Genomic DNA, 24,841 nt, shown 5'->3' with positions numbered 1-24,841 from the left:
ACAGGATTTTAAAAGCAAGGCCCTGCAAAAAGGCAGGCACTTTTCAAAACCTGAAACAAAACCTAAAATGCATGAATCTGTGAAAAGACTTTGTGGAGCCAAACAGATAAGCAAACATAGAATATGCATTCATTCACCTTGGAACAGATCAGGTCAGAATGGGCCTAATCGAGGCCATTAGGTTTCTGCATATATAATTGGTAACAGCTCAGAGTAGCCATCAAGCCAGGATGAGGACAATTCAAATTCATAAATAACAAACAGCCAGGACATCGAAGCCATTAAGCATGGAGACAACCACCCCAGAAGTCGTTAAAGTAAATGGCTGTAATCATCTTAAACGAGCTCGCCAAAAGTGAGACAAAGGACTGACCTGATTCGGCGCGCAGATAATGGATGAAGAACCGGGTATAATTCTAGGCCCACCAGTGGCCAAGGTAGCTGGACGCTCTCTCTCTCTCTTGCCCCTCCGGCTTGCTTCTCGACTCTCGTGCCCTGGCCTCGTGGCGGGCTCTCTTCTCGCTCCCCGCGCCGTTCAACATCAAGGACGCCCATTATTACACCGAGGGCCACACGCGGGAGGAGAACGCGACCCGAACCGTAAACACACAGGACACATGGGGCCATGAATGAGACGAGACAAAGAAAATGGTAAACCGGTAAAGGCAGAGAAGGGCAGCGGAAAGAAGCGTTGGGGGACAAACGCCTAGTTATAAGCTGGCGCTTGATGAATAATTTGGCGTTTGAAGCATGGACAGCAACGTCCATGACAAATAAACTGGCGTTCGAAGAATGGGTAGAGAAATCAGTTTGACAGTATAAACCGCCAACCGAGCCCCAACCATTATAAAACCCGTCAGTGACTAAACCGCCCGAGGAAGAAGACCCATCGCGACTCGACGAAGACGCGACTCGACGACGACGTTAGCGGCGGAAAAGCAGGTTGATTCGCATAAACAACTCCATCGCCGCGCCCTGTGACCATGTGGCAATGAAGTACCCCAAAGGACAGCAAGAGCAGACCCCAAAACTCGCAACCGTTAAAAGTCAACAGGTTTCAAATTGGTGAGCATAAATCCCTGGCCCCTCATAGCTTAATCTAGTTAGGTATAGGGGGTGGGATAAGGATAAGGGGATTTTAATGTGTTTGTTCCCTCGATGTGCCGTGTGTTCCCCATTCCCAAATAAGTGTATTATTTTTATATGCCTGTAATAATTATCTTAGTAATTCTCAGTATTGTGATCTTGTTTTGCCTTTAATAAAAATTACGGTTTTCTTGCACCGAACCACGTGTCTACTCGTTTTTCTGTATCGCCGCCTGTACCTTAGTCCGGTGTCTAGAACCCAGGGGGTGTGGAGCAATTCCAAAGATGTGCGGGTTAGGTTGATTGGCTATGATAAATTGACCCTTAGTGTTAGGGGGATTAAATACGTGGGGTTACGGGGATAGGGTGGGATATGTGTTGGTGTAGGGGTTACGGGGATCGGGTGGGATATGTGTCGGTGCAGGCTCGATGGGCCGAAATGGCCTCTATCTGCACTGTGGGGTTTCTGTGATTCTGTGAATTTGAACCGCTCAGAGACAGTCAGGGGCAGAGCTGACTGGGCACACGCCAAAAACCCCCTACACAAGAGATTAATTAAGAGGGGAAAAATAGAGTATGAGAGTAAACTTGCAAGGAACATAAAAGCAGACTGTAAAAGCTTCTACAAGTATGTAAAAAGAAAAAGATTAGTGAAGACAAATGTAGGTCCCTTACAGTCAGAAACAGGAGAATTTATAATCGGGAACAAGGAAATGGCAGAGCAATTAAACAAATACTTTGGTTCCGTCTTCACGGAAGAGGACACAAATAACTTCCCAGAAATGCTAGGGAACCAAGGGTCTAGTGAGAAGGAGGAATTAAAGGAAATTAGTATTAGTAAAAAAATAGTGCTGGAGAAATTAATGGGACTGAAAACTGATAAATCCCCAGGGCCTGATAATCTGCATCCCAGAGTACTAAAAGAGGTAGCCATGGAAATAGCGGATGCATTGGTTGTCATCTTCCAAAATTCTATAGATTATGGAACAGTTCCTGCAGTTTGGAGGGTGGCAAATGTAACCCCATTATTTAAAAAAATGGGAAGAGAGAAAACAGGGAACTACAGACCAGTTAGCCTAACATCAGTAGTAGGGAAAATGCTAGAGTCTATTATAAAGGATGTGATAACAGGACACTTAGAAAATATCAACGTGATTAGACAATGTCAACATGGATTTATGAAAGGGAAATCGTGTTTGACAAACCTACTGGAGTTTTTTGAGGATGTAACTGGTAGAATAGATAATGGAAAACCAGTGGATGTGGTGCATTTGGATTTTCAGAAGGCCTTTGATAAAAGTCCCACATAAGAGGTTAGTGTGCAAAATTAAAGCACATGGGATTAGGGGTAATATACTGGCATGGATTGAAAATTGGTTAACAGACAGGAAACAGAGAGTAGGAATAAATGGGTCTTTTTCGGGGTGGCAGGCGGTGACTAGTGGGGTACCGCAGGGATCAGTGCCTGGGCCCCAGCTATTCACAATATATATCAATGATTTGGATGAGGGAACCAAATGTAATATTTCCATGTTTGCTGATGACACAAAACTAGGTGGGATTGTGAGTTGTGAGGAGGATGCAAAGAGGCTTCAAGAGACAAGTTGAGTGAGTGGGCAAATACATGGCAGGTGCAGTATAACGTGGATAAATGTGAAGTTATCCATTTCGGTAGGGAAAACAGAAAGGTAGAGTATTATTTCAATGGTGATAGATTGAGAAATGCTGATGTACAAAGGGACCTGGGTATCCTTGTACACCAGTCACTGAAAGCAAACATGCAAGTGCAGCAAGCAGTTAGGAAGGCAAATGGTATGTTGGCCTTCGTTGCAAGAGGATTTGAGTACAGGAGCAAGGATGTCTTACTACAGTTGTACAGGACCTTGGTGAGACCACACCTGGAGCACTGTGTGCAGTTTTGGTCTCCTTACCTAAGAAAGGATATACTTGCTATAGAGGGAGTGCAGCAAAGGTTCACCAGACTGATTCTTGGGATGGCAGGACTGTCGTATGAGGAGAGATTGGGTCGACTAGGCCTGTATTCACTAGAGTTTAGAAGAATGAGAGGGAATCTCATTGAAACATATAAAATTCTGACAGGGCTAGACAGACTGGATGCAGGGAGGATGTTTCCCTTGGCTGGGGGGTCTAGAACGAGGGGTCACAGTCTCAGGGTATGGGGTAGGACATTTAAGACTGAGATGAAGAGAAATGTTTTCACTCAGAGGGTGGTGAACCTTTTCACTCAGAGGGAGGGAGGAATTCTCTACCACAGAAGGCTGTGGAGGCCAAGTCACTGAATATAGTTTAGAAGGTGATAGATAGATTTCTAGACACAAAAGGCATCAAGGGATATGGGGAGAGAGCAGGAATATGGTATTGAGATAGAGGATCAGTCATGATCATATTGAATGGCGGAGCAGGCTCGAATGGCCTACTCCTGCTCCTATTTTTCTATGTTTCTAATTTGTATAATCGCTCCTCGTAATTTAACCCTTGGAATCCAGGTATCATTCTGGTAAATCTACGCTGCACTCCCTCCAAGGCCATTATATCCTTCCTAAGGTGTGGTGCCCAGAACTGCTCACAGTACTCCAGCTGTGGTCTGACCAAGGTTTTGTATAGCTGCAGCATAAATTCTACCCTCTTCTATTCTAGTCCATTAGCGTTTTTGATTATTTTCTGTATCTGTTTATGACATTTTAATGATCTATGTACCTGGACCCCCAAGTCTCTTTGTGCCTCCACTGTTTTTAGTGTTTCACCATTTAAAAAGTACCCTGTTCTATCCTTTTTATGTCCAAAGTGAATGACCTCACATTTGCCTACATTGAAATCCAGTCAGTTTTGCCCATTCACTTAATCTATCAATATCTCTTTGTAATTTTATGCTTTCATCTACACTGCCTACAATGCCACCTATCTTTGTGTCATCGGCAAATTTGGATATGTGGCTTTCTGTGCCATCATCTAAGTTGTTAATAAATATTGTGAATAGTTGCGGCCCCAAAACAGATCCCTGTGGGACACCACTATTCACATCCTGCCAATTAGAGTACCTGCCCATTATCCCTACTCTCTGTCTCCTGCCGCTCAGCCAATTTCCTAACCAGATCAATAATTTGCCCTCAATTCCATGGGATTCAACCTTAGTTAACAGTCTCTTATGTTGGACTTTATCAAATGCCTTCTGGAAGTCCATATAAATAACATCCATAGACGTTCCCTTGTCCACTACTTTAATCACCTCTTCAAAAAATTCAATCAGGTTTGTCAGGCATGACCTACCCTTTACACATCCATGCTGGCTCTCTCTGATCAGCTAAACATTTTTCAAGGTATTCAGTCACCCTATCCTTAATTATATACTCTAATAATTTCCCAACAACAGATGTTAGGCTAACTGGTCTATAATTCCTGGTTTTCATCATTCTTAAATAGCGGAGTGACATGCGCAATTTTCCAATCTAAAGGGATGGTTCCTGAATCGAGAGAACGTTGGAAGATTATAGTGCGGACATCTGCAAAATTCTTACCTACTTCCTTTAAAACCCTGGGATGGAAACCATCTGGTCCTGGGGATTTATCACTCTTTAGTGTCATTATTTTCTTCATTACTGTTATTTTACTTACGTTAATTTTATTGAGCCCCTGTCCCTGATTCAATACTAGTTTCCTTGGGATTTCCGGTATGCTATCCTCTTCCTCTACTGTAAATATTGACGCAAAGTAATTATTCAACATGTCCGCCATTTCCTTATTACCATTGACAATATCACCAATATCAGTTTTCAAGGGGCCCAGATTGCTCCTGACCACCCCCTTTTTCCTACTATAATTGTAAAAATACTTTGCGTTGAATTTGATATCCCTTGCAAGTTTCTTTTCATACTCCCTTTTTGTAGATCTTAATATCTTTTTTGTCACCCTTTGCTGTTCTTTGTATCTTTCCCATTCACTAGGATCTGTGCTATTTTTTACATTTTTGTATGGGGGGGGGGGGGGGGAAAGAGCATTCATTGGCCGGGGATAAGGTAGCATTGGCCATGGGGGAGCGCTCGGGCCTCGGGTTAAACAGTGGTGGCCGGGATGGAACGATGGGTTACCAGGTTCGGGGGGGGTGTGTAGAGGTAATCATCCTGCCACTCCCAGCTTCACATTCAGATAAGTATGGGGGCCTTCCTGCCATGTTGTGTTGTGCAAGTGAAGCGCGGGGGTGTTCAAAAATCAAAAACAGGTCTTGCATGAAACACAGGACACTAATTTAAATAAATAATTCTGCACTTAATATGTTGTCGCCATGCGCTCCTGCCACCAGCGTATCTACCTTGTCCAATATGGCAGGCGGTACACTTCTGACCGGAAATATGCGGCTTCCTGCCAGTCATTATTCGAACATATGCGGCCATTTAGTGTCCGTGCATGGCCAAATTTTTAGGCCTTAGTGATCCAAGGCTGTGCTTACTTATGGTAAATAGACCTTCTGACTTTCTGAGCACAGCTACCCTGGTTTCTAAGATCAAAACAGGCTATTTGCCATAAAGTAAACATTAGAAATGTCTGTTAATAAGAACAAAATGGCAGCTAAAGTATTTGAATTAATAAAAAATAATGTTTTTTGTATGCTTTTTTATTGCTAGATTTTCATCACTATCATAATTACAGAGTTCTGATGTGTTGTTGTTTTATATTTATGAAATTTAATCAATCAGCTTAAAGAAATTTCCATGCAAGAAAGTGTGATGTCACAGTGTGACACAAGAAGTGTGACAATGTTTTGGACATATCAGTTTTAGTATATTATCAACAGATCTCTCTAAGCGTTCTTCATTGTAAATCAGTGCAGCAAAATAATAAAAGACGAGCTGGAACATAAATCGTGGGACCTTTTTCATGTAAACACGCCTGAAGATGAAGGCCCGAAGCTCTCTGTAAATTGGGCCTCAGGCCTAAGCTACATAATACCGGCGAGCTGCAGATGCCAATTGGATTCTGTAGGCAAGTTCTGGGAGGAGGAGAGGTGTACAGGAGTGGTGCAAGTGTGGGCTAGCAGCAATTCACAATATTGCTGTGGAGCCGGGAGGACCACTTCTGCTCCTTCTCACTCCACATTAAGGTAAGTAAAAAACCAAAAACTTACCTCTTCTTCGACAACCTCCAGTGGTTCTTTAGGGACCGCTGCTAAGGCTGCTGTAGACTAGAACAACTGAGATGAGCATACGTGGTGCATGCGCCACTTAGTTTTTGGCGAATTTGGCATCAGACATTAGCAATTATCATATTCAAGGAGCCTATTGCCTATTTTAGGTGAATGCCCCGGGCACTTTGAAGTCGCCAGCTGCCAACTTGGGGAATCAGTCCCGAATTCGGGTGGGATGGGAACCTATTTATCCCCCATAGCAATTAAATTTTGTAAGCTTAATGGGGCAGCTTAAATACAGTTTACCTTAGCAGCAGAATAATATTATTTAAGGTAAAAAGGACACCTTGCATTTATATAGCACATTTCATGACAGCAGGGTGTTCCAAAATAAGTCACAGTCAATGAAGTACTTTTGAAGTGTTTGAAATGTTGAGAAACACCGAAGCCAATGTACGCACAGCACGGTTCCACAATCAGCAATGCGACAAACGACCAGATAATCTGTTTTAGTGATGTTGGTTGAGGGATAAATGTTGCCCAGACCACTGGGAGAACTCCCCTACTTTTCTTTGAATTGTAACTTGGGATCGTTTACATCCACATGCGAAGGCAGATGGGGGCCTCAATTTAATGTCTCATCTAAAAGACAGCCACTCTGACAATACAACACTCTTATCAGTACTGCACTGAAGTGTCAGCCTAGATTATGCACTCAAGTTTCTGGAGAGGGGCCTAGAACCCACAACCATCTGACGCAGCGGCAAGAATGCTACCACTGAGCCAATGCTGACACCTGTATTACATGGTCTAACGCTCCTGTCATTATAAAACAGCGTATTATCAGAGTTATCTTAAGTAATATCTCAGGATGTTTGTCAGTACAAAAACGGTAATGGCTCAGGAGATTTGTCAGAACAAAACTTCATATCTGGCACACGTCCATCACATGCCAAATGTTACAGACCAGACATCAAAAACAAAACATCACACTTTGTTACAGATGCAAGACAATCTTAAAAAATAAAAGCCAGTCATTGACCTGGGGTTCAGGATTTATGAGCCATCAGAATTGACCTCAAAGTTTATAAGTAGCTCCAATTCCTGGTTTTGCCTATTTAGAGCAGTGGCATGAAAGGCACACACGAGGTTAATCACTAAATAGCACAACTGTGCTCCAGACCCGAGGCAACCCATGAGCAACACCACAGGAGATCTGCTAGCTCGCTTTTCTTTTAAAAACCATAACATTTACAATTATTTGTAGTGTATTATAATTTTCTGGTTCACCAGTGGAGCTACAATGGTACAATTTGAAATGTCTCCACTAACCAATACTGTACATGGCACTAAGTTGCAAAACACATGGAGACCAGCATTCAGTCAAAAGGGAACTGGTGTTTTATCATCTGTTAGCATTGCAACTCGTAGAAGCCTCTTTTGTCTAAAAATGGTAAAGCCTGCTACCTACTGGACAATCTAGATAACTGAAGGTGGAAATGACCTTGCAAACAAAACTCTTAAAGGTGAAGAATGACCAGAGTTCCTCCACAGATGTAAATTTAAATTTTCAGTTCTAGTTTCTTAGTAGTCTTTCTCGCAGTCTGAATCCAATTCTTGATGGGCCCACATATAATTGCCAATCCCACTCAGAGAAGCCAGTGGATTGCAGGTGTAGGTAATTGAAAATGCCATGCCTCTGCAGTAGGGAGTGTTCTTTTTCTTTCCTGGCTTAGAAATTTGATGCGTCCCCAGGCAGCTCAGCGGTGAAGAGGAATTGAAGATCGGGCCCTGCAATGGCAGCAGGTACCCTCAGGTAAGCAGTTAGGGGGACCAGGAACGAGGGGGCAACCGTGTCGGGAGGGAGGCTGATTGGAGCGGACAGGGAGGCAACTGAGTCGGGAGTGCAACAGTGGCCTGGAGGGGATGGGTAGTGGGCAGAAGCCGGGGTCAGGGTGGGTTTGCAGCGGGTACCAGGGTGGTGGGGGTGCAAATCAAGGACACTCCTGCTCCTCTGGCTCCACATTCATGTGAGTATATTTTAAAAACTTACCTTGTTGGTAGTGGCCTGCTGCAGTCTCTTTAAGGACCGCCTGTTAAGCCACATGTGGACCTGGTTGTCCTGAAAGCAGGTGGCCCGGCACCGGCTGCGTTAAGGGCAATCCAATATTGCAGAGGGTGCCTTAAACAGTCGTTAGGCCCCTTATTTGAATATGTAAAGGGCCTAACACCTGTTTTAGGTTTGGGGCCCTGGATGTCTTTTTTTTATATACCAATATGGCGGGTGGTGCACATCTGGCTCGTAGTATGTGTGCATTTCCTGCCTGCCATATTGGAGGCTTAAGAGGTTGTAGAGCGCCTGTAAAACACTCATGATTCCAGGGTTTTTATCTGCACGACAATCTGGAAGTTTATTCCACATTTTGATCACACTTGTTCACATTCTAAAAAGACTACTTTATATAGAGCAATCACAAGTCTCTAGTAACCTCAGTCAGACTGCAAACTAAATTTTGTGATTCACACATCAACTTGTGTCAGCTGAAGGCCACCATTAAATTCGAATGGTGGATTGAAGTTTGACTGTAAAGCTCAAGCCACTTTCACACTTGGGCTTCTAGGCACTGCAACATTTTGAAGAAATGGTAGAGTTTGCCACCTACTGGGCAAAATTATGAAATCATCTGTTTGACTTTTCAGAACTCTGCATAAAATGTACATGTTGCAAGGCTCCGCTCCTAGCACAAAATTTCGCTTGACAGGAGGGCAGATTGGAAAATCACACAGCGGTGAGTGCACCTAATTTGCGGTGCTCCTAACTTACATAAAACATAAGAACATAATTTTCTGGTGATTCTCTGATCTGTGCTCCTGTCGAGCAAGGCCCCTCGCGACGAGTTGAGCTTCACAAATCTGCCTATAAAGTGGTCTCACCTAAACCATGTAGGACAGTACATCTGGAGTTTAGAAGGAACACGAGAGGAAAGTTCAGAGGAGAGCAGATCATAATGGTATTGATAAGATACAGAGAGACAAGAAAAGGTGAGATGAAAAGAGAGAAGCTGAAGGCAACAGAGGGATTGTTTACTGGACAAAGGTTTAGAATGTCATTGTAACTTTCCACAATATCAAACACCTATTTATATAACGCCTTTAACATAAAAAAAAACCAAGGTGCTTCGCAGAGACATAATCAGACAAAAATGGACAATGAGCCAAAGGAGACCAAAAGCTTGGTTAAAGAGATGGGTTTTAAGGAGGGTGTTAAAGAAGGAGAGGGAAGCAGAGAGGCGAAGAACTTTAGGGAGGGAATTCCAGAGCTTGGGGCCTTAGATGGCTGAAGCGCAGCCACCAATGGTGGGGCAACGATAGAAAGGGATGCACAAGAGGCCAGAGTCAGAGGAACAAAAATTTCTGGGGTGATTTTGGTGGATGATTAGTGGAAACCCCAGAGAAAAGGCATAAATGTCATATAATAATAAGTTAAATCAAAGTGGGTTACAAACGCTGCTGCACATAGCCTAACTCGCACCAAGTCCCATTCACCCATCACCCCTGTGCTCGCTGACATACTTTGGCTCCTGGTTGAGCAATGCCTCAATTTTAAAATTCTCATCCTTGTTTTCAAATCCCTCCATGGCCTTGTCTCTCCCTATCTCTGGAATCTCCTCTAGCCCCACAACCCTCTGAGGTATCTGCGCTCCTCCAATTCTGCAGATAAAGTGATTTTTATAGCTCCACTATTGGTGGCTGTGCCTTCAGCTGCTTTGGCCCCAAGCTCTGGAATTCCCTCCCTAAACCTCTCCACCTATCTTTCCTCCTTTAAGACGCTCCTTAAAACCTATCCCATCTGCCCTAACGTCTCCTTATATGGCTCGGTGTCAAATTTTGTTTGATAACGCTCCCGTGAAGCACCTTGGGATGTTTACTATATTAAAGGCGCTATATAAATACAAGCTGTTGTTGTTGGTGTTGCTGATGTGGATGATCTCCCATGCTTTGGTGTGTAAAGGCACCAATTGATGCAGCACTAAATCATTCAGACTCCAAAAGGTTAAAGGTTTAATCCATCGTCGATGTTGAGTGAGCTAAACTCAGTTGAGGAGGTAGTTGGGGCATGATACTAACGGAAGGCAAATTAGCCACTGTTGTTGATCCTGATCATTATCCAATGATCTTCACAGAAGGTACATGTGTGTGGATGCTGCACAAAGTCATTGGGTTTGGTTATGGTTTCCCCGACAGTCAAATCGTTTACAGTACTATGGGGGAAAAATTTGGTTGCTTTGCGCCTCCCGTTAGCACCCGGGGCGCTAACAGGGAGCAAAGCAACAAGTGCCCAGGCGCGGCGCCGCTAACACCTCCCGCGAAATTCTTGAGTGCCGGGCTCTTTTGCTGGCACCCTGCTCCCCGGTGGTCCAGCAGGGCCCCGGTGCGTGCTGTGCTAGGCCCCTTTAATCAGGGTAGGGAGGCCTGTATCGCGGCGCTATGTGCCGACGCACGTGGCGCTGCTGCACATAGTGCCACGATATTCAATAGGAGCGCCCCAAGAGGGAGGGGGAGCGCTTCCAGTAGCACCCCGCCTCCTGCTTGGGGCGCTACCATTGCATTTCGGGCGCGGGTGCGCTAACTTTTTTGGGGCGTTAAAGTCTGAGTCGACCGTGTGAGTCTGGGTGTGGGGACCAGACTTAGGCTGTTTAGCCATGGGGCTGGAACTTCCACACCGCTTAATGTCTGTGTGGGTATTTCTGGAGCGATCGTTCCCCCCGACCCCCAGGGGGTGAACGCCAGCCCTGTTTGTGCTGCACGTGTTTGGGGAGAAGGTCAGGAGATTGGAGTGGGGAAAGGAGGGGAAAGGAGGGGGGATTGAAGGGGGAAAGGAGAGGGGATTGAAGGGGGAAAGGAGAGGAGATCGAAGGGGGGAGGAGAGGAAATCGAAGGGGGGAGGAGAGGGGATTGAAGGGGGTAGAGAGGAGAGGGGATCGAAGGGGGGGTAGAGAGGAGAGGGGATCGAAGCGGGGGGAGGAGAGGGGATTGGAGGAGGGGAAGCAGAGGGGATTGGAGGGGGAGAGGAGAGGAGCTCAGAGGGGGAGAAGGGCAGGAGCTCGGGAGGGAGGGTGGGAAGAGAAGGGCAGGAGCTCGGGGAGAGAGAAGGGCAGGAATTCGGGGAGGGGGAAGGAGGTCTTGAACTCGGTGGGGGTGAAGTTCAAGAGCTCTGGGGGAGAGAAGATCAGGAACTCGGTGCGGGGGAGGGGGAGCGGTGGCAAAGGTCAGGAACTCGGTGAGGGGGGAGGTGGATAAGGTCAGGAACCCGGGGGTGATGGTGGGAGAGCACGGAGAGCACAGCGAGGATGGGGGAAGAATGTGATCCAGGTCTAAATGGGGGTGTGGGGGGAATGAGTGCGAGAACGAGATCCAGATTGGAAGTCGGATCATGTTCTCCCTCCTCTGTTAGACGTGGATCACGTTCTTCCAACCCAACCATACTCCCTTTATGTTCGGAACATGTTCTCCCTCTCCTCCCCCCTAGACCTGGATCATGCTCTTGACCATGAACAGCAGGGAGTTCTTTTATTAGAAAGCCTGGCGCGTGTGAGGCAAGTGACATCATTGGACTGGACGAAATCCCAAAGTCGTGACACTGTCACTATTCACTTCATCTATATATATAAAACGGTCCATCTTTCCGTCTTTCCGTCTGTCTTTCCGTCTGTCTGTCCGGCTATACAATCAAAAGTTATAGAGCGTACCTACACATATGCTATATCAAAAGAAAGCTTATCATTAGGGGACTCTCATAGGCATATTTACTTTTTGGTCAGACAAAAATTGTTCCGACAGTATTCAAAAAAGGTTAAAAAAATGTCAGCATTCCGCTCATTAGTGTTGAGTGACGTGATGGTTGACCAATCGTACAGGGGATTAACCTGATGGTTGACCAATCAGTGCGTCATGGGGGGCGTTTCATTGCGTGTGTGGGCGGGCCTAATCTTTCTGAGCTGAGGTGAGTGGCCGCCATCTTGATTCCTAACTCTTCATTTATTTTTCCCACTTTCTGCGTGTTTATTTTCAAATCTAGATTTCCAGCAAAAAAAAAGTTGCTTTTAAAACACAATTAAATTGTTTTTAAAAAAAGTTAATTAATTTGTAAATCTTTTCTCTAACCTCATTAATTTTCCTACCTTTCACCCTTTTCCAGGGTTACCCCGGCTGCAGGCCTCGAAGCCTCGGCCTCTCCTCCCCAGCCACGCCCGAGCTAGGCACCTCCCGTCCCGCTCAACAAGCGGCCCGCGATCGCCGCCATCTTTGTAAAGGCTGGCGGGGCGGGCCTGAGCCGAGCGTAGCCAACGCCGCCATCTTTGTAAAGGCTGGCGGGGCGGTACGGAGCTCCGCGGAGCCATCGCCGGCGCTGGGCTCGGGTGCTTTGTGGCCTGTGGCCGAACGGCGGCTGCGGAGCTCGGGCTGCCCGGGGCGCTGGGCTTGGCTGGGCCATGTCAGTGCAGGTGTTCGCCTTGGCCAACAGCATCAGGGTGACGGCCGAGGCCGCCAAAAGCGTCCAAGGGAACGCGTTCATCCAGGTGCCGAGGCCCGGGCCCCGGGGCGGAAAGAGGGATTGGAGCGGGGGAGGGGGAAGGGGGAGGAGGGAGAGGGAGGAGGGGAGAGGGAGGAGTGGAGAGGGAGGAGGGGAGGGGAGAGGGAGGGGGAGGGGGGAAGAGAGAGGGGGGAGGGAGTCGGGTTTCATCAATTAGGGGCATTTCCTAATTAAGAAAAAGTCACAGAAATGGATACAGATTTATTGGCATCATTCGAACAACCAGCAAAGATTCAGCATCAAACTATGTCTGAGTTTCTGCTTCACACAGGCGGTCAGAAGCTGCAACGTGAGACTTCAAGCATTACTAACTACACCCTGGATCCCAAATATTAACCAGAATTATATTCAATGTTAGAAGTCTTTTAAAGTACATAAAATTTAAATGTGGAACAAGTAACAGTATTTTGAAATTATTAAATCGCAGATTAAAAGCCTTAAGAAAGTGGCTCCTGATTCCTCCGGTCAGAGGGTAGCTGGCTTCATTGTCCTATAACACAGTCATCGCAATATAACCCACGGTCACCGCGGCTGGGCTCTAAGTCCAAGCCCTTCCCCGCGGTCTCAACCTTCCCGTCGACCTCACAAAATGGCAGCCGCCCTTCTTCACCCGCCGGGCTCTGAGTCCAGCCCCTTCCCTCACTCTCACCTTCCCCCTCTCTCTCTCCTTCCCTCTCTCTCTCTCTCTCCTTCCCCCCCCTCTCTCTCTCTTCTTCCCCCCAGTCTCTCTCTCTCTTCTCCCCCCAGTCTCTCTCTTCCCCCCAGTCTCTCTCTTCTCCCCCCAGTCTCTCTCTCTCTCTCTTCCAACAACAACATGCCCTCAAAAAACCCTTGGCACCGCCGGGCACTCCAGCTAGTGCCCAATAAACCTGTTAACAATCTACACACAATGCCCCATCAGTCACCGCAGATCTCACCCAGAGTGTTTAGTCTGACAGAATGATTAGCGACAGTGTGGGTACTTCTGGTTTTCAGTTGACATGTGATGTCATCCTGCACACGGGCCAGGCCACACAATGATGTAATTCTCAGCGCATGCTAAAAATCCATGGTTCTGCTAGTGACGTCACTTGCAATGACGTCACCCTCACCTGTTCTCGTTGAATGAAATGCGCCTCATTAAACCAACCTTGCAGCTCAAATTATGTAAAATCGTCACTGCTGTGGATTTCACTCAGCAAATCAGGCAGCATTTACGGAAAGGGAAACAGAGTTAACGTTTCACGTTCTGATGAAAGGTCATCGAGCTGAAACATTGGCCGCGATTTTGCCGGCACTCAGAGGGCTGGTTTGGAGGCAGGTCAGAGGTTAAAATTGTTTTGATTGACAGTGGGTTGTGATTCCGAGGTCAACCTGCCTCCACGCTACTTTGCCAAGTGCCGGCTCTGGGAGCTCCGATCGGTCCCACCACCAAGCGGTGGGAGAGGCACGTAAGGCAGTTCACAGCTTGTTAACTGCCTGGATAAGCCGATTTTAACAGGGTATTTCAATTTTATTACATTTTCAGTGTTCCACGCCGTTCGCAAACCATGCCAGCTGATTGCGCCGGGTTCAGCAACTACCTGAATTCTTGACAGCTGCAGCTCCAGCATAAAAATGGAGCTCTAACATGGCTGACTTACAGATGACAGAACTTTGTTTTTTCAGGTGTTGGAAGACTTTTTGCAGGTCTACTGATCTTGTAAGTGCTGAAGCTGAGAGCCATATGCACTGTGACCTCCTTGGAAAACTCTCTGGCCACATTGCCTGAGTGCTTATAACTTCTAGTCCTCAACTGACATATATACCAACGGAATGAGAACCATTTATACCCTGTCATCCTGATCCTCAGATTTGGAGGAAGAACAGCCGTGGCAGCAGCAGAACCAGGTACAACAGCAGCAGCAACAACAGAAGTGCCAAACTCCTCCTTACCTACCTGATGCTGCACAGGGCAGAGGGCGTCAGCGTAGGGCTGCACCTCGCTGTAGGAGATACCCCCAACACAGGGTTTACAGGCCGAGGATGAGCTTCCTCAACATGACTGAGCAGCAGTGCCAAAGGAGGCTGAGACTTTTGCGAGAGGTAGTCGCTGACATCTGTACGATGCTGCACCAACACCTGGAGCCCAGAGAAGCGGGTGGACACCCCTTACCAGTGGCTGTCAAAGTCACCACCGCCCTCAATTTTTTTGCTTCAGAGTCCTTCCAGGGATCATCAGCAGAATTTCCCAGTCAGCAACACACACTTGCATCACGCAGGTAACCGATTACCTCTTTGCTAAGGCGCACAATTACATCCACTTTTCCACGGATGAAGCAAGTATAACCATGCGTGCGGTTGGCTTTGCAAATATGGCAGTCTTGTCAAGGGTGCAGGGCATCATAGACTGCACACATGTGGCCATTAGAGCACCCCATCACAACCCAGCTGTATTTGTCAACCGCAAGGGCTTCCACTCCCTTAACGTCCAGCTGGTGTGTAACCATAGGAAGAACATTATGCAGCAGTCTATTGTGCCTCAGATCTTCAATCCGCCACCTCAACTTTCCAGATGGCTACTTGGAGACAAGGGCTATCCCCTGAAGATGTGGCTAATGATGCCCTTAAAGAGGCCATCAAACAAAGCTGAGGAGCACTACAATGCCAGCCATATTTCAAGCAGAGCCATCATCGAGCAAACCATCAGCTTGCTCAAAATGCGATTCAGATGCCTCGACAGACCAGGTGGAGCCCTACAGTACTCACCAGCCAAGGTCTCCAGAATCATCGTGGTCTGCTGTGCACTGCATAGCAGCGTGGCTTACCACTGCCAGAGGAAAAAGTGGCTCAGTGCACAGCCTCCTCCTCAGAGGAGGAGGTGGAAGACCTTGCGGAGGTGGATGCGCCAGTTCCACCAGCACATGAGCACGTTGCTGGCCGTGATGCAAGGGATGCACTAATCTATGCCAGATTCGCTTAAGTGTGGAGATGCCGGAGTTGGACTGGGGTGGACAAATGTAAGAAGTCACACAACACCAGGTTATAGTCCAACAGCTTTATTTGAAATCACAAGCTTTCGGAGCGCTGCTCCTTCGTCAGGTGAAGTGGAGAAATGCATAAAGACACAGCTTATATAGTGTGTTGTGTGACTTCTTAGATTCGCTTAAGTTGACGAAGCAAACACATGTGGCTGCCACCTTCTTAACACACCATACACAATGTACAATAAAGTGTGTGTTCCTATCACTCTCACCACCATCATTACAGATGAAAGGCGCCCTGACACCTTACTGTGACACTTCCATTTCTGGGCACACATAGGCCAACTCTTTGAATGTTTGCCATCGCATTTCTTTATTGAAATTGAAATGGCGATGATTATATTAAAGATGCATTACATCAAAACACCCAAGTGACTATAGGTGCTTCATCTTTCTCTTACGCGTGCTTCTACGTGGTGCTTCCCCTGTGGCTTCAGCAGATGTGGAGGCACCTTGCTCACTTTGATGCTGCTCCTGCTTCGACACCTTTGGAGGGTGTCCTTTGGTTTGCAAGCCTGGGAGGGCTCGGCAACAGTCTGCTCCTCCTGCAGCTGTGCAGGGGCTCAGACGGCCATCTCAGTTGGGTGAGGACTTTGGTAGGGCTCTGACTGAGGGCTCCACAGTGGCGTGGTTGTGTGAGCGGTTGGAGAGGAGCCCACACTTCCTTGTTGCCTGCCACAAACATCCCTCTCATGGGTCAGCCACGCTTCAGTGCTAGCAAGTGGCTGGACAGTGGCAGTCCTCCTCAAAAGGGTGTCCATGAAGTTCTGGTCTCTCTGCTCAATAGCTGCCCATCGCTCCTCCAGAGATGTCATTCTATTCTGAACATTCACCATGTTTTCCTGACTCTGGTGACTTATTTCCTCCATGACCATAGCCATCCTATCCACAGAGGTTGCCATCATCTCCACGGTGGTGCATTCATGCGCCATTGCCTCCACAAAGGAAGTGCTCATGTTAGAGATGGACTCCTCCATCCTCTCCACACTCGCAGTTACCCTGGATGTAAAACCTGCTAGAGACTCCTGCACTTGTTCCTGAAGTTCCAGCACTGCTCTCTTTCTGGATGGCCTCCAGAGGCACAGGGTCCACATGCAGCTAAGCAGAGCTAGGAGCGCCCTGCAACCTCCGATGAGGACTCTCAACTGCTGTTCCTCTCTCCACAATCTGCTGATGCTCACTTGTGAGCTGTAATACACCAGGTGACAACACTACGCTATGTCCCGAAGGTCCCACCGAGGTGAGTGTCTGCGCTGGTGCTGGGTGCGCTGAATTCTGCTGACGCTGCACCCTCAGAGGTTGCAGCTTCCTCTGAGGAGTCTTGAGACTCATGCTGTTCCTCCTGGCCAGTGGGGACGGGGGCTTGCGATGGTCCTGTGGGGGAGTAAAGGAAAGAGTCAGAGATGTGATGCCAAGGTTACATGCACATTGCATATTGCAGATGATCATAAGTCCATCTGTTAGAGCTTCCAAATCATTATCAGCGACTCATGCATTGTCAATGAGAGAGATGGAAAACTATTCTGTCACCAGCTTACTGTGATGCACCCCTCTGTCCGTCCCCCACTTGCGCATCTTCCTCCACTCCTACGATCTCCAGGACCGCTTCCTCCCAGGGGGTGAGGTGGGCTACTGAGGGTGGTCCTCCTCCTGTCCTCGCTCTTTCTCGCTTATTGTGAGCTCTCTTTTCCTGCAATGAGGGAGACAAGTGGAGTTTGAGTGAGAATGAAGGAGTGAGTGTAGAGATTCCATAGCATAGATACTTAGAAGGAGACAAAGATGGAGTGAGGTGGCAAGACCAAGGGCCCTCCCTGTGTGTTGTCAGTTGTTTTCATAGCATTACAGAGATATGGAGTGTGAGGGCTGCATAGTCGAATAGTTATGTGAATGTGACCATAGAGAGAGAGGGAATGGGTAAGGGTGCATGGATGTCAGTGTCAAGTGGGATGTGGAGGAAGAGATTGCTAAAGCTAAGTGCTGGTGAGGAAAGGCAATGGGGATCAGATTGAGGGTGATGGGAAATTCCAGTGCGCAGAAGGTCATGAAATCTCTTCCTGCATTGAATCCAGGTTCTGCGGGTTACTGATAATGAGTTGACCTCCTCTGCCACCTGGAACCACACAGCCTTGGTCTGCTGGGGAGGCTTCTTCCTCCCTGAGGAAGGGAAGAGCACCTCTTTATGAGCTCTCGCTCCCTCAACTAAAGCCTGCAAGGCAACGTCATCAAACCTCGGAGCGGCCCTAGCTCTCTCGCTGGCCATTCTTCCTCCAGGTCCCTGTAGCATGAAAGGCCAAAAGGTTGGCAGTCTGCAGAAGAAGCAAGGCTTGTTGCAGACCTTAAATGCAGCAGCAATGATGACGTCATCGGAGGCGACTTTCAGACTGGAAAAACTCATTTGCCATGGGTTCCCACACGTTGGAACTCAATTGGCCAATAAAGTTAAAATCGCACCAATCTCCCACATCGATTTAGATTTGGGTGGATAACACGAAATGCGGATTACACGACCCCAGCCCGCCCCTGAATTAAAATCCAGCCCTCTGTGTCTCTGAATCACTGGGAGTCGTCAGGTTGGTTGAGACACCATGGGGCACACTCACTAGAAGGAGACACATTATAAGGTCAGGACCCAGGGGCGAGGACGGGACCCAGGGGCGAGGACGGGGCCCAGCAGTGAGGTTGAGGCCCAGGACTGCAGCGTGGACCAGCAGCGGGGTCGGGAGGACCACACTGCAGCCTATGAAACCCAGGCAGAGAGGACCTGCGGGAAGGAGGGAGGAGGACAGTAGGAGTATGGTTGTGTGTGTGTGTGTGTGTGCTAGGCCGATGTAGCAGAGCCTGGTCTCCAATCGTCTTGGATCCCCTTGCCATTGGACCAAGACCTTGCTCTGTCAAGCCCGTGTGGTAGTTGGTGTGCAACGGCCACCCCACGTTAAAAGAATTCATGCACAGGCATCTTCCACCCTTTAAAATGAAGTTCGGAACCTGGAATGTCAGGACTCTCATGGACAACCCCAACAATGACAGACCGGAACGCTGTACTGCTATCATTGACCGGGAGCTCAGGCGTTTCAACAAAGACATCGCCGCCCTAAGTGAGACCCGGCAGGCAGGGGAAGGCCAGCTCAAGGAGCAAGACGGTGGTTACACCTTCTTCTGGAAAGGCAAACCTGAAGAAGAACGCCGCCTCCATGGGACAGGCTTCGCCATAAAAAATGAGCTAGTTGAACGTCTCAGAGACTCCCCTTGTAGAATAAATGAACGCCTCATGACTCTACGGCTCACCCTAGCCCAGAACCAGTGCGCTATGGTCATCAATGCGTACACCCCAACACTGGAAGCCTCAGACGAGACCAAAGAGGAATTCTACTCCAGCCTTGAACAATCCCTGTTCCGAGTCCCATTGGGCGACAAGCTGATCCTCCTTGGAAAGGACACAGACCTCTGGGTGCAAGGGATGTAAGGGTAAAGTGGGATGTGCAGGGGTAGGTTGACAAAGCAGAGTGCTGGTGCTGAGAGGAGATGGGGAGCAGATTGAAGGTAAGTGTGATGTTATACTCACTTTTGCTGAGCGTACCAGGTCATTAAACCTTTTTCTGCACTGGACCCAGGAGCGAGCACACAAAGATCTGGAGCTCACCTCCTCAGCAATTTGCAGCCAGGCTGCTTTGCTTTGCTGAGGAGGCTTCCTTCATCTGGATGAGGGGAAGAGTAACTCCTGGCGCACTCTCACTCCCTCCACAAGAGCATGGAGGGAGTCATCATCAAAGCAGGGAGAGGCCTTAGCTCTTGCAGCAGTCATAGCAATAATTTCAAAAGGAGAAGCAGCAGGGAAGGAAGGATTTGAAACAAAGCTGCATGGGCCCCTTAAATACAACTGACTGACAGACATCAGCAGAGGCACGAGCAGGCCCAAAACCACTAATTCGGCCGGGTAGCATGCACAGACACATTAAGTAGGCCACCTAAGGCAAAAATCGCATTTTCTGGACGGCTGAAAGCGAAGGCTGGACCAGAACCAGCCAAACCTCAAACCCACACCCAACCCGCCACCATTGATAAAATAGCAGCCATTAACTCTGCACCTCTCTCCACAGATGCTGCCTGACTTGCTGAGCATTTCCAGCATTTTCTGTTATTGGAGTGATTATTTGCACGAACAAATTTGAGTCGTTCTGCGCATGCGCACTGTAATGAGGGTGGAGCTTAATGACCATCCTGCCACCCACCAGAGCTGGGCATGCTCACCTGTCGTTCCAATTGTTCATGCGTTTACGTTTCCTGTAGGCTCAGCACAAACCCTGGAGCCCGGAGCCCATTCACCGGCTGTAGGCCCAGCTCAAACCTCAGAGCCCATTCACCGGCTGTAGGCCCAGTTCAAACCCCAGAGCCCATTCACCGGCTGTAGGCCCAGCTCAAACCTCAGAGCCCATTCACCGGCTGTAGGCCCAGTTCAAACCCCAGAGCCCATTCACCGGCTGTAGGCCCAGCTCAGAGGGGGGAGAAGGTCAGGAACTTGGAAGGGGAGAAGGTCAGGTACTTGTATGGGGAGATCAGGAACTCACGGTTGGAGGGGGGGGGGCAGCAAGGGAAGAATGTCAAGAATTTATGTGGGGGGGAGAAGGTCAAGAACTTGTGGGGGAGGGGAGAAGGTCAAGAACTTGTTGGGGGGGGAGGAGGTCAACAATTTTTTTTGGGGGGGAAAGTCAGGAACTTGTGCGGTGTGGGGGGCGGGGGAGAAGGTCCTAACCCGGGAGGGTGAGTCCTGTCTGTTCTCTGAAAACAGTAATGGCTGCCTCAGCCTAGCTGTCACAATAAATGGATCAAATTACACATTGCAAAGATCTTGATTACTCCAGCAGGCAGGATCTAATTACACATTCCAGACAATCTGTTGGGTGTGTCTTGTCCTCCAAGGGGACCAATCAGAAATCTGGTGTTGCAAATAATTACAGCCTTTTTAAGAGATCCAAAATGTTACTACAGACCTGCCAATGAAGTCATCCTTTTTCATAGAGTCCTTGTCCCACACAGTAACATCTATGATGTCACCCTTTTCATCACCAAGAAGGAAATCAAACTGTTCCCTCCACTGAGGATTCAGAGTTTTTAAAATAGCCTGAAAGAATTAATACAAGTTACACTCAGATTTATCTGGGAGACAGCATCAAGATGAGCATTGAAGATTTCACTCTACATTTTTGCAATTCTACCAACAGGAAATAATATATTAACATATACTGGACAAGAGTTTCCACTTTGGGCGCAATTGGCAATACGCCAATTGCGCTCAAAATTGCGTTAATTTTGAGAAGCTGTTTTTTGTCTCAAGTTTCCACTCAAACTCATTTGCATATCGCCGCACATAAAATCTACCATGAACCAGTGCAATCGGGCAGCGTCTTATACATTAATTCAAAAAAATTTGCATTGAAAATATTCCTTGATATATTTTAAGAATGGTAACTTGGTACAGTTTTATTAATACAGCTGAAAATGAATTTATCACAAAAAATAAGCATTTTTAATCAGAGTGTCTACTCTACCACCTGTGATTAACCTGATTTTAAATAGCTGAAAATGATTTTAAAAAACTATACAGAACCATTTACAGTACTAGTTATATTGGTGTACAGTAGTCAGTTTCTTAGTAAACTAAAAAAAAATATTTAAAAGATTTTAAAAATGTGCCTATTAGTGCCCTTGCGCCTAAAAAAAATGCTTAATTTTAAGAGCCTCCTCGAAGGCCCACAAACAGGCGCAATTAGCAGAATCTCCCAATGGTGATTAATTCATCCTGGGGGCACAGCCAGTTTTCCTGGGTGTGGCCAGCTTCTAGCATGATTTTTTTTAAACTAGCGCAAAAGATCGCGGAAACTCAATTTGTGCTGGACGTAATTTGTGCTTAAAATTTCGCGGTCTTTTGAGCTGCTTTGGCCAAGCTAGGGCAAATTGCGCTGAGAAAAACAGCACAACCTGGTGGAAACTCCTGCCCACTACGTTTGCAGCAACCAGAGCCAATCATGATGAGCAAATAAATTTTGCATCCAAACTGATGACGAAGTTACTTGCATTCACTTAGGCAAAACTGCTGAAATATGAAGAAAGAAAAGAAAAAGGAATTTGCATTTATAAAACACTTTTCATGACCTTAGGGCGTCTCAAAGTGCTTCACAGTCAGTGAGGTACTTTTAAAGTGTAGTCACTGTTGCAATGTAGGGAAAGGACAATTTGCGCACAGCAAGGTCCCACAAACAACAATGAGATAAATAGACCAGATAAGGGGAGTAATTTTTAACTTGAGCAGAGGCAGTAAACTGGCATTAGCAGATCATGTGACCATGATACACTGTGCCTGATTTTCCTTACCATTAAAATCAATGGTTGAGAGATAAAAATTGATCAGGACATCAGGAAATCCCCTCTGCTCTTTCAAATAGTCCCATGGGATCTTGTGCATTCATTTGAAAGGGCAGATGTGCCTCAGTTTAATGTCTCCTCTGAAAGATGGCACCTCCAAAAGCACAGCACTCCCTCAGTACTGCACTGGAGTGTCAGCCTAGGTTTTGGGCTCAAGTCTCTAGAGTGGGGCTTGAACCCAAACTTTTCTGACTCTGTGGTGAGCATTCTACCTCTGAGCCAAGGCTGATACCTGTACATAGTAATCTATTCACTTATTTTTGGTTACTGCAGTAGGCTTTATTGTCCCTCTTACAAAGTTCACAAAAATATTCAGTTACATTGCATTTCTTAAAATAAAGCATGTATAAGTTACAGACCTTTTTCTTAACTATTACCAAGCAATGTCAATATTAATATAACACATTATAGTTTTAATCCCAATGAATTTACCAGTTGTGTCTTTTCACAATTATCTGCTTACTAGTTCTAGTGAACTTTTATTCATTTTCTCTGTTTAAAGTAGACAAACAAATTAGGTGAAGGCGTGAGGAGAACACAGTCACTTAATACAATTTATAGTCAATTTGATTCTAAGTAACAAGCTGGGGCTGGGAGGAGGGAGAGGCGATGCTATTATTATCAGGATACAGTATATGGCCATTAATCACACGTTACTTTCTCATCAGCAGTGAAATAATTGCTGAAAATCAATCAACAGAATAGGAAGTTTAGGGGGATCATATGCTTGGTTACTTGAACATGTAAAATGTTCATTCACTTATAATAAACTTATTAACTTAAAAATGCCATGAGGCCCTCCTCTGACTCAACAAGTGCATAGCCTGACAGCCAGTTGGAATTAGTCACAGACTCAAGCATGTTCATTTCCTTCCAAGCACTGGGAGGTGTTGTGTATGTACCTTTAAGGGAATAACTAGTCTCAGATTGCAGTACCGGCAGTGACCACCCCTGTATAAAAGGCCCTAGCAGGCTTCTGTAGTTTCAGTTTCCAGGTTGTCTCCATTCAGTAAAGACTTGTTATAATCAACTCCTGCAGTCTGTGTCTCAAATATACACGGACATAATACTGGCGACGAGTAAGAAACGAACTTACCTGCAACTCGGCAGCACCTCAGACGACGTTATTGAAGGTCGAAGCCAGAAGAAAGAGAAAAAAAATAATCCAAACAAACTCGAGAAACGGGCGTCGACCGTGGGCAACCGCCCTCCAAATCATCGAATTGAAAAGTGCAGGAGAGACTGTTGAGAGCCAGGCTTGGTCTCCAGTCTGTGGTTTCTGTTAAGTCTGTGTGTTCCAGTTATGGTTAATATGAATCACTGCACACAGACCACAAGAATAACTTTAACAGGTCTTTACTAGTCGAAGGTCCGGCTGAACTAGACAGCAAATTACTACACAGCACTTATATACCGGTGTGGTCACCACCGGTATTACCTTATACAGCAGCCAGAGAAAGTAGTACATCTCTTAAGGTGGAACAGGTTTAAGTTCTCTTAAGGTGGAACAAGTTACATACACCACAATCCTCCCTTTTTAGCTTAACAGTTATATCCCCATTTAACATAACATAACATATATACATATACAACTTCATGTAGAAACAGTTCAAAGGTTCAGTCTCTCAGGAGGCCTCCTGATTCGAGTTGGATAACGCCTTTCAGGGGTCTCTGATTCTTGTTGCTGAGGTGACTCCTCTAGTTGGTCTCTTATGTCTTGGACATCATCATCAGGTACATTCACTGCCGAGGTAGATGCTTCAGGTTCACTAACTTCTTCCACGGTTGTCTCTGTCGTAACCATGGGTTCGACCCTTGTTCTCGATTCTACCAGTTGGTCAGCATGACGCCGTATTACATTTTTACCAACATCTACCGTGTACATCAGGGGTCCTTGTCTGGCCCGAATTGTTCCGGATTGCCATTTCTCGTTTCCATAGTCCCTGGCCAACACTGGTTGTCCTACCTCGAAACTCCAAGTGGTCTTGTTATTTATATGCTGGAACTGTTTGTTTTCAACTTCCCTCCGCACATTTGGTTTTAACAAGTCCAACCTGGACCGCAACCTCCTGTTATAAAACATCATGGCAGGACTTTGGTTTGTCACTGCATGAACGGCGTTTCGATATGCCAGTAGAAACTTGTCCACCTTATGTTGTAGTGGAATTTGATCTTCGCTCATGGCCTTTATTGCCTTTTTGAATGTTTGTACAAATCTCTCGGCCAACCCATTTGTAGCCGGATGATATGGGGCAGAGGTATAATGTTTCACCCCATTCTTCTTTAAGAATTTTTGGAATTCTTCTGACACGAACTGTAGTCTGTTGTCGGAACATATTTGTTCTGGCAATCCGTTCCTTGCGAATATCGTTCTTAACACCGCAATTGTCTTTTCTGAAGTAGTGGTAGTCATCTTGATCACTTCTGGCCATTTAGAATGTGCGTCCACCGCAATTAGAAACATGGAGTCCATGAATGGACCAGCAAAGTCAATATGTACGCGTTGCCATGGGGCTGAAGGCCATTCCCATGGATGCAGCGGTGCAATCGGAGGTGCATTTTGCACTTTTTGGCACCCTGAGCAGCTTTTCGTCAGATCCT

At 46.7% G+C, this 24,841-nt stretch overlaps 1 protein-coding gene across 5 annotated transcripts in view; it reads right to left on the bottom strand.

Annotated features, from left to right (window-relative positions):
* The window catches only part of mctp1a (multiple C2 domains, transmembrane 1a), a 960,306-nt gene that overhangs the window by 498,919 nt on the left and 436,546 nt on the right, over nucleotides 1–24,841 (bottom strand). For all 5 annotated transcript variants that reach the window (XR_015078481.1, XM_085988645.1, XM_085988632.1 and 2 more), the window contains one exon: nucleotides 20,809–20,939. Coding sequence is in view for 4 of the 5 variants with exons in the window: in XM_085988645.1 (XP_085844771.1) it covers nucleotides 20,809–20,939 (131 nt within the window). In the remaining variant the exon portion in view is untranslated. The remainder of the gene's footprint in view (nucleotides 1–20,808; nucleotides 20,940–24,841) is intronic.

The sequence above is a fragment of the Somniosus microcephalus genome, chromosome 1 (assembly GCF_052327205.1).
Source record: "Somniosus microcephalus isolate GS21.2 chromosome 1, FLI_Smic_1.0, whole genome shotgun sequence".
In the NCBI taxonomy this organism is placed as follows: Eukaryota; Metazoa; Chordata; class Chondrichthyes; order Squaliformes; family Somniosidae; genus Somniosus; species Somniosus microcephalus.
The sequence above is the reverse complement of the archived record's forward strand: the minus strand, read 5'-3'. Positions and strand labels throughout refer to the sequence as shown.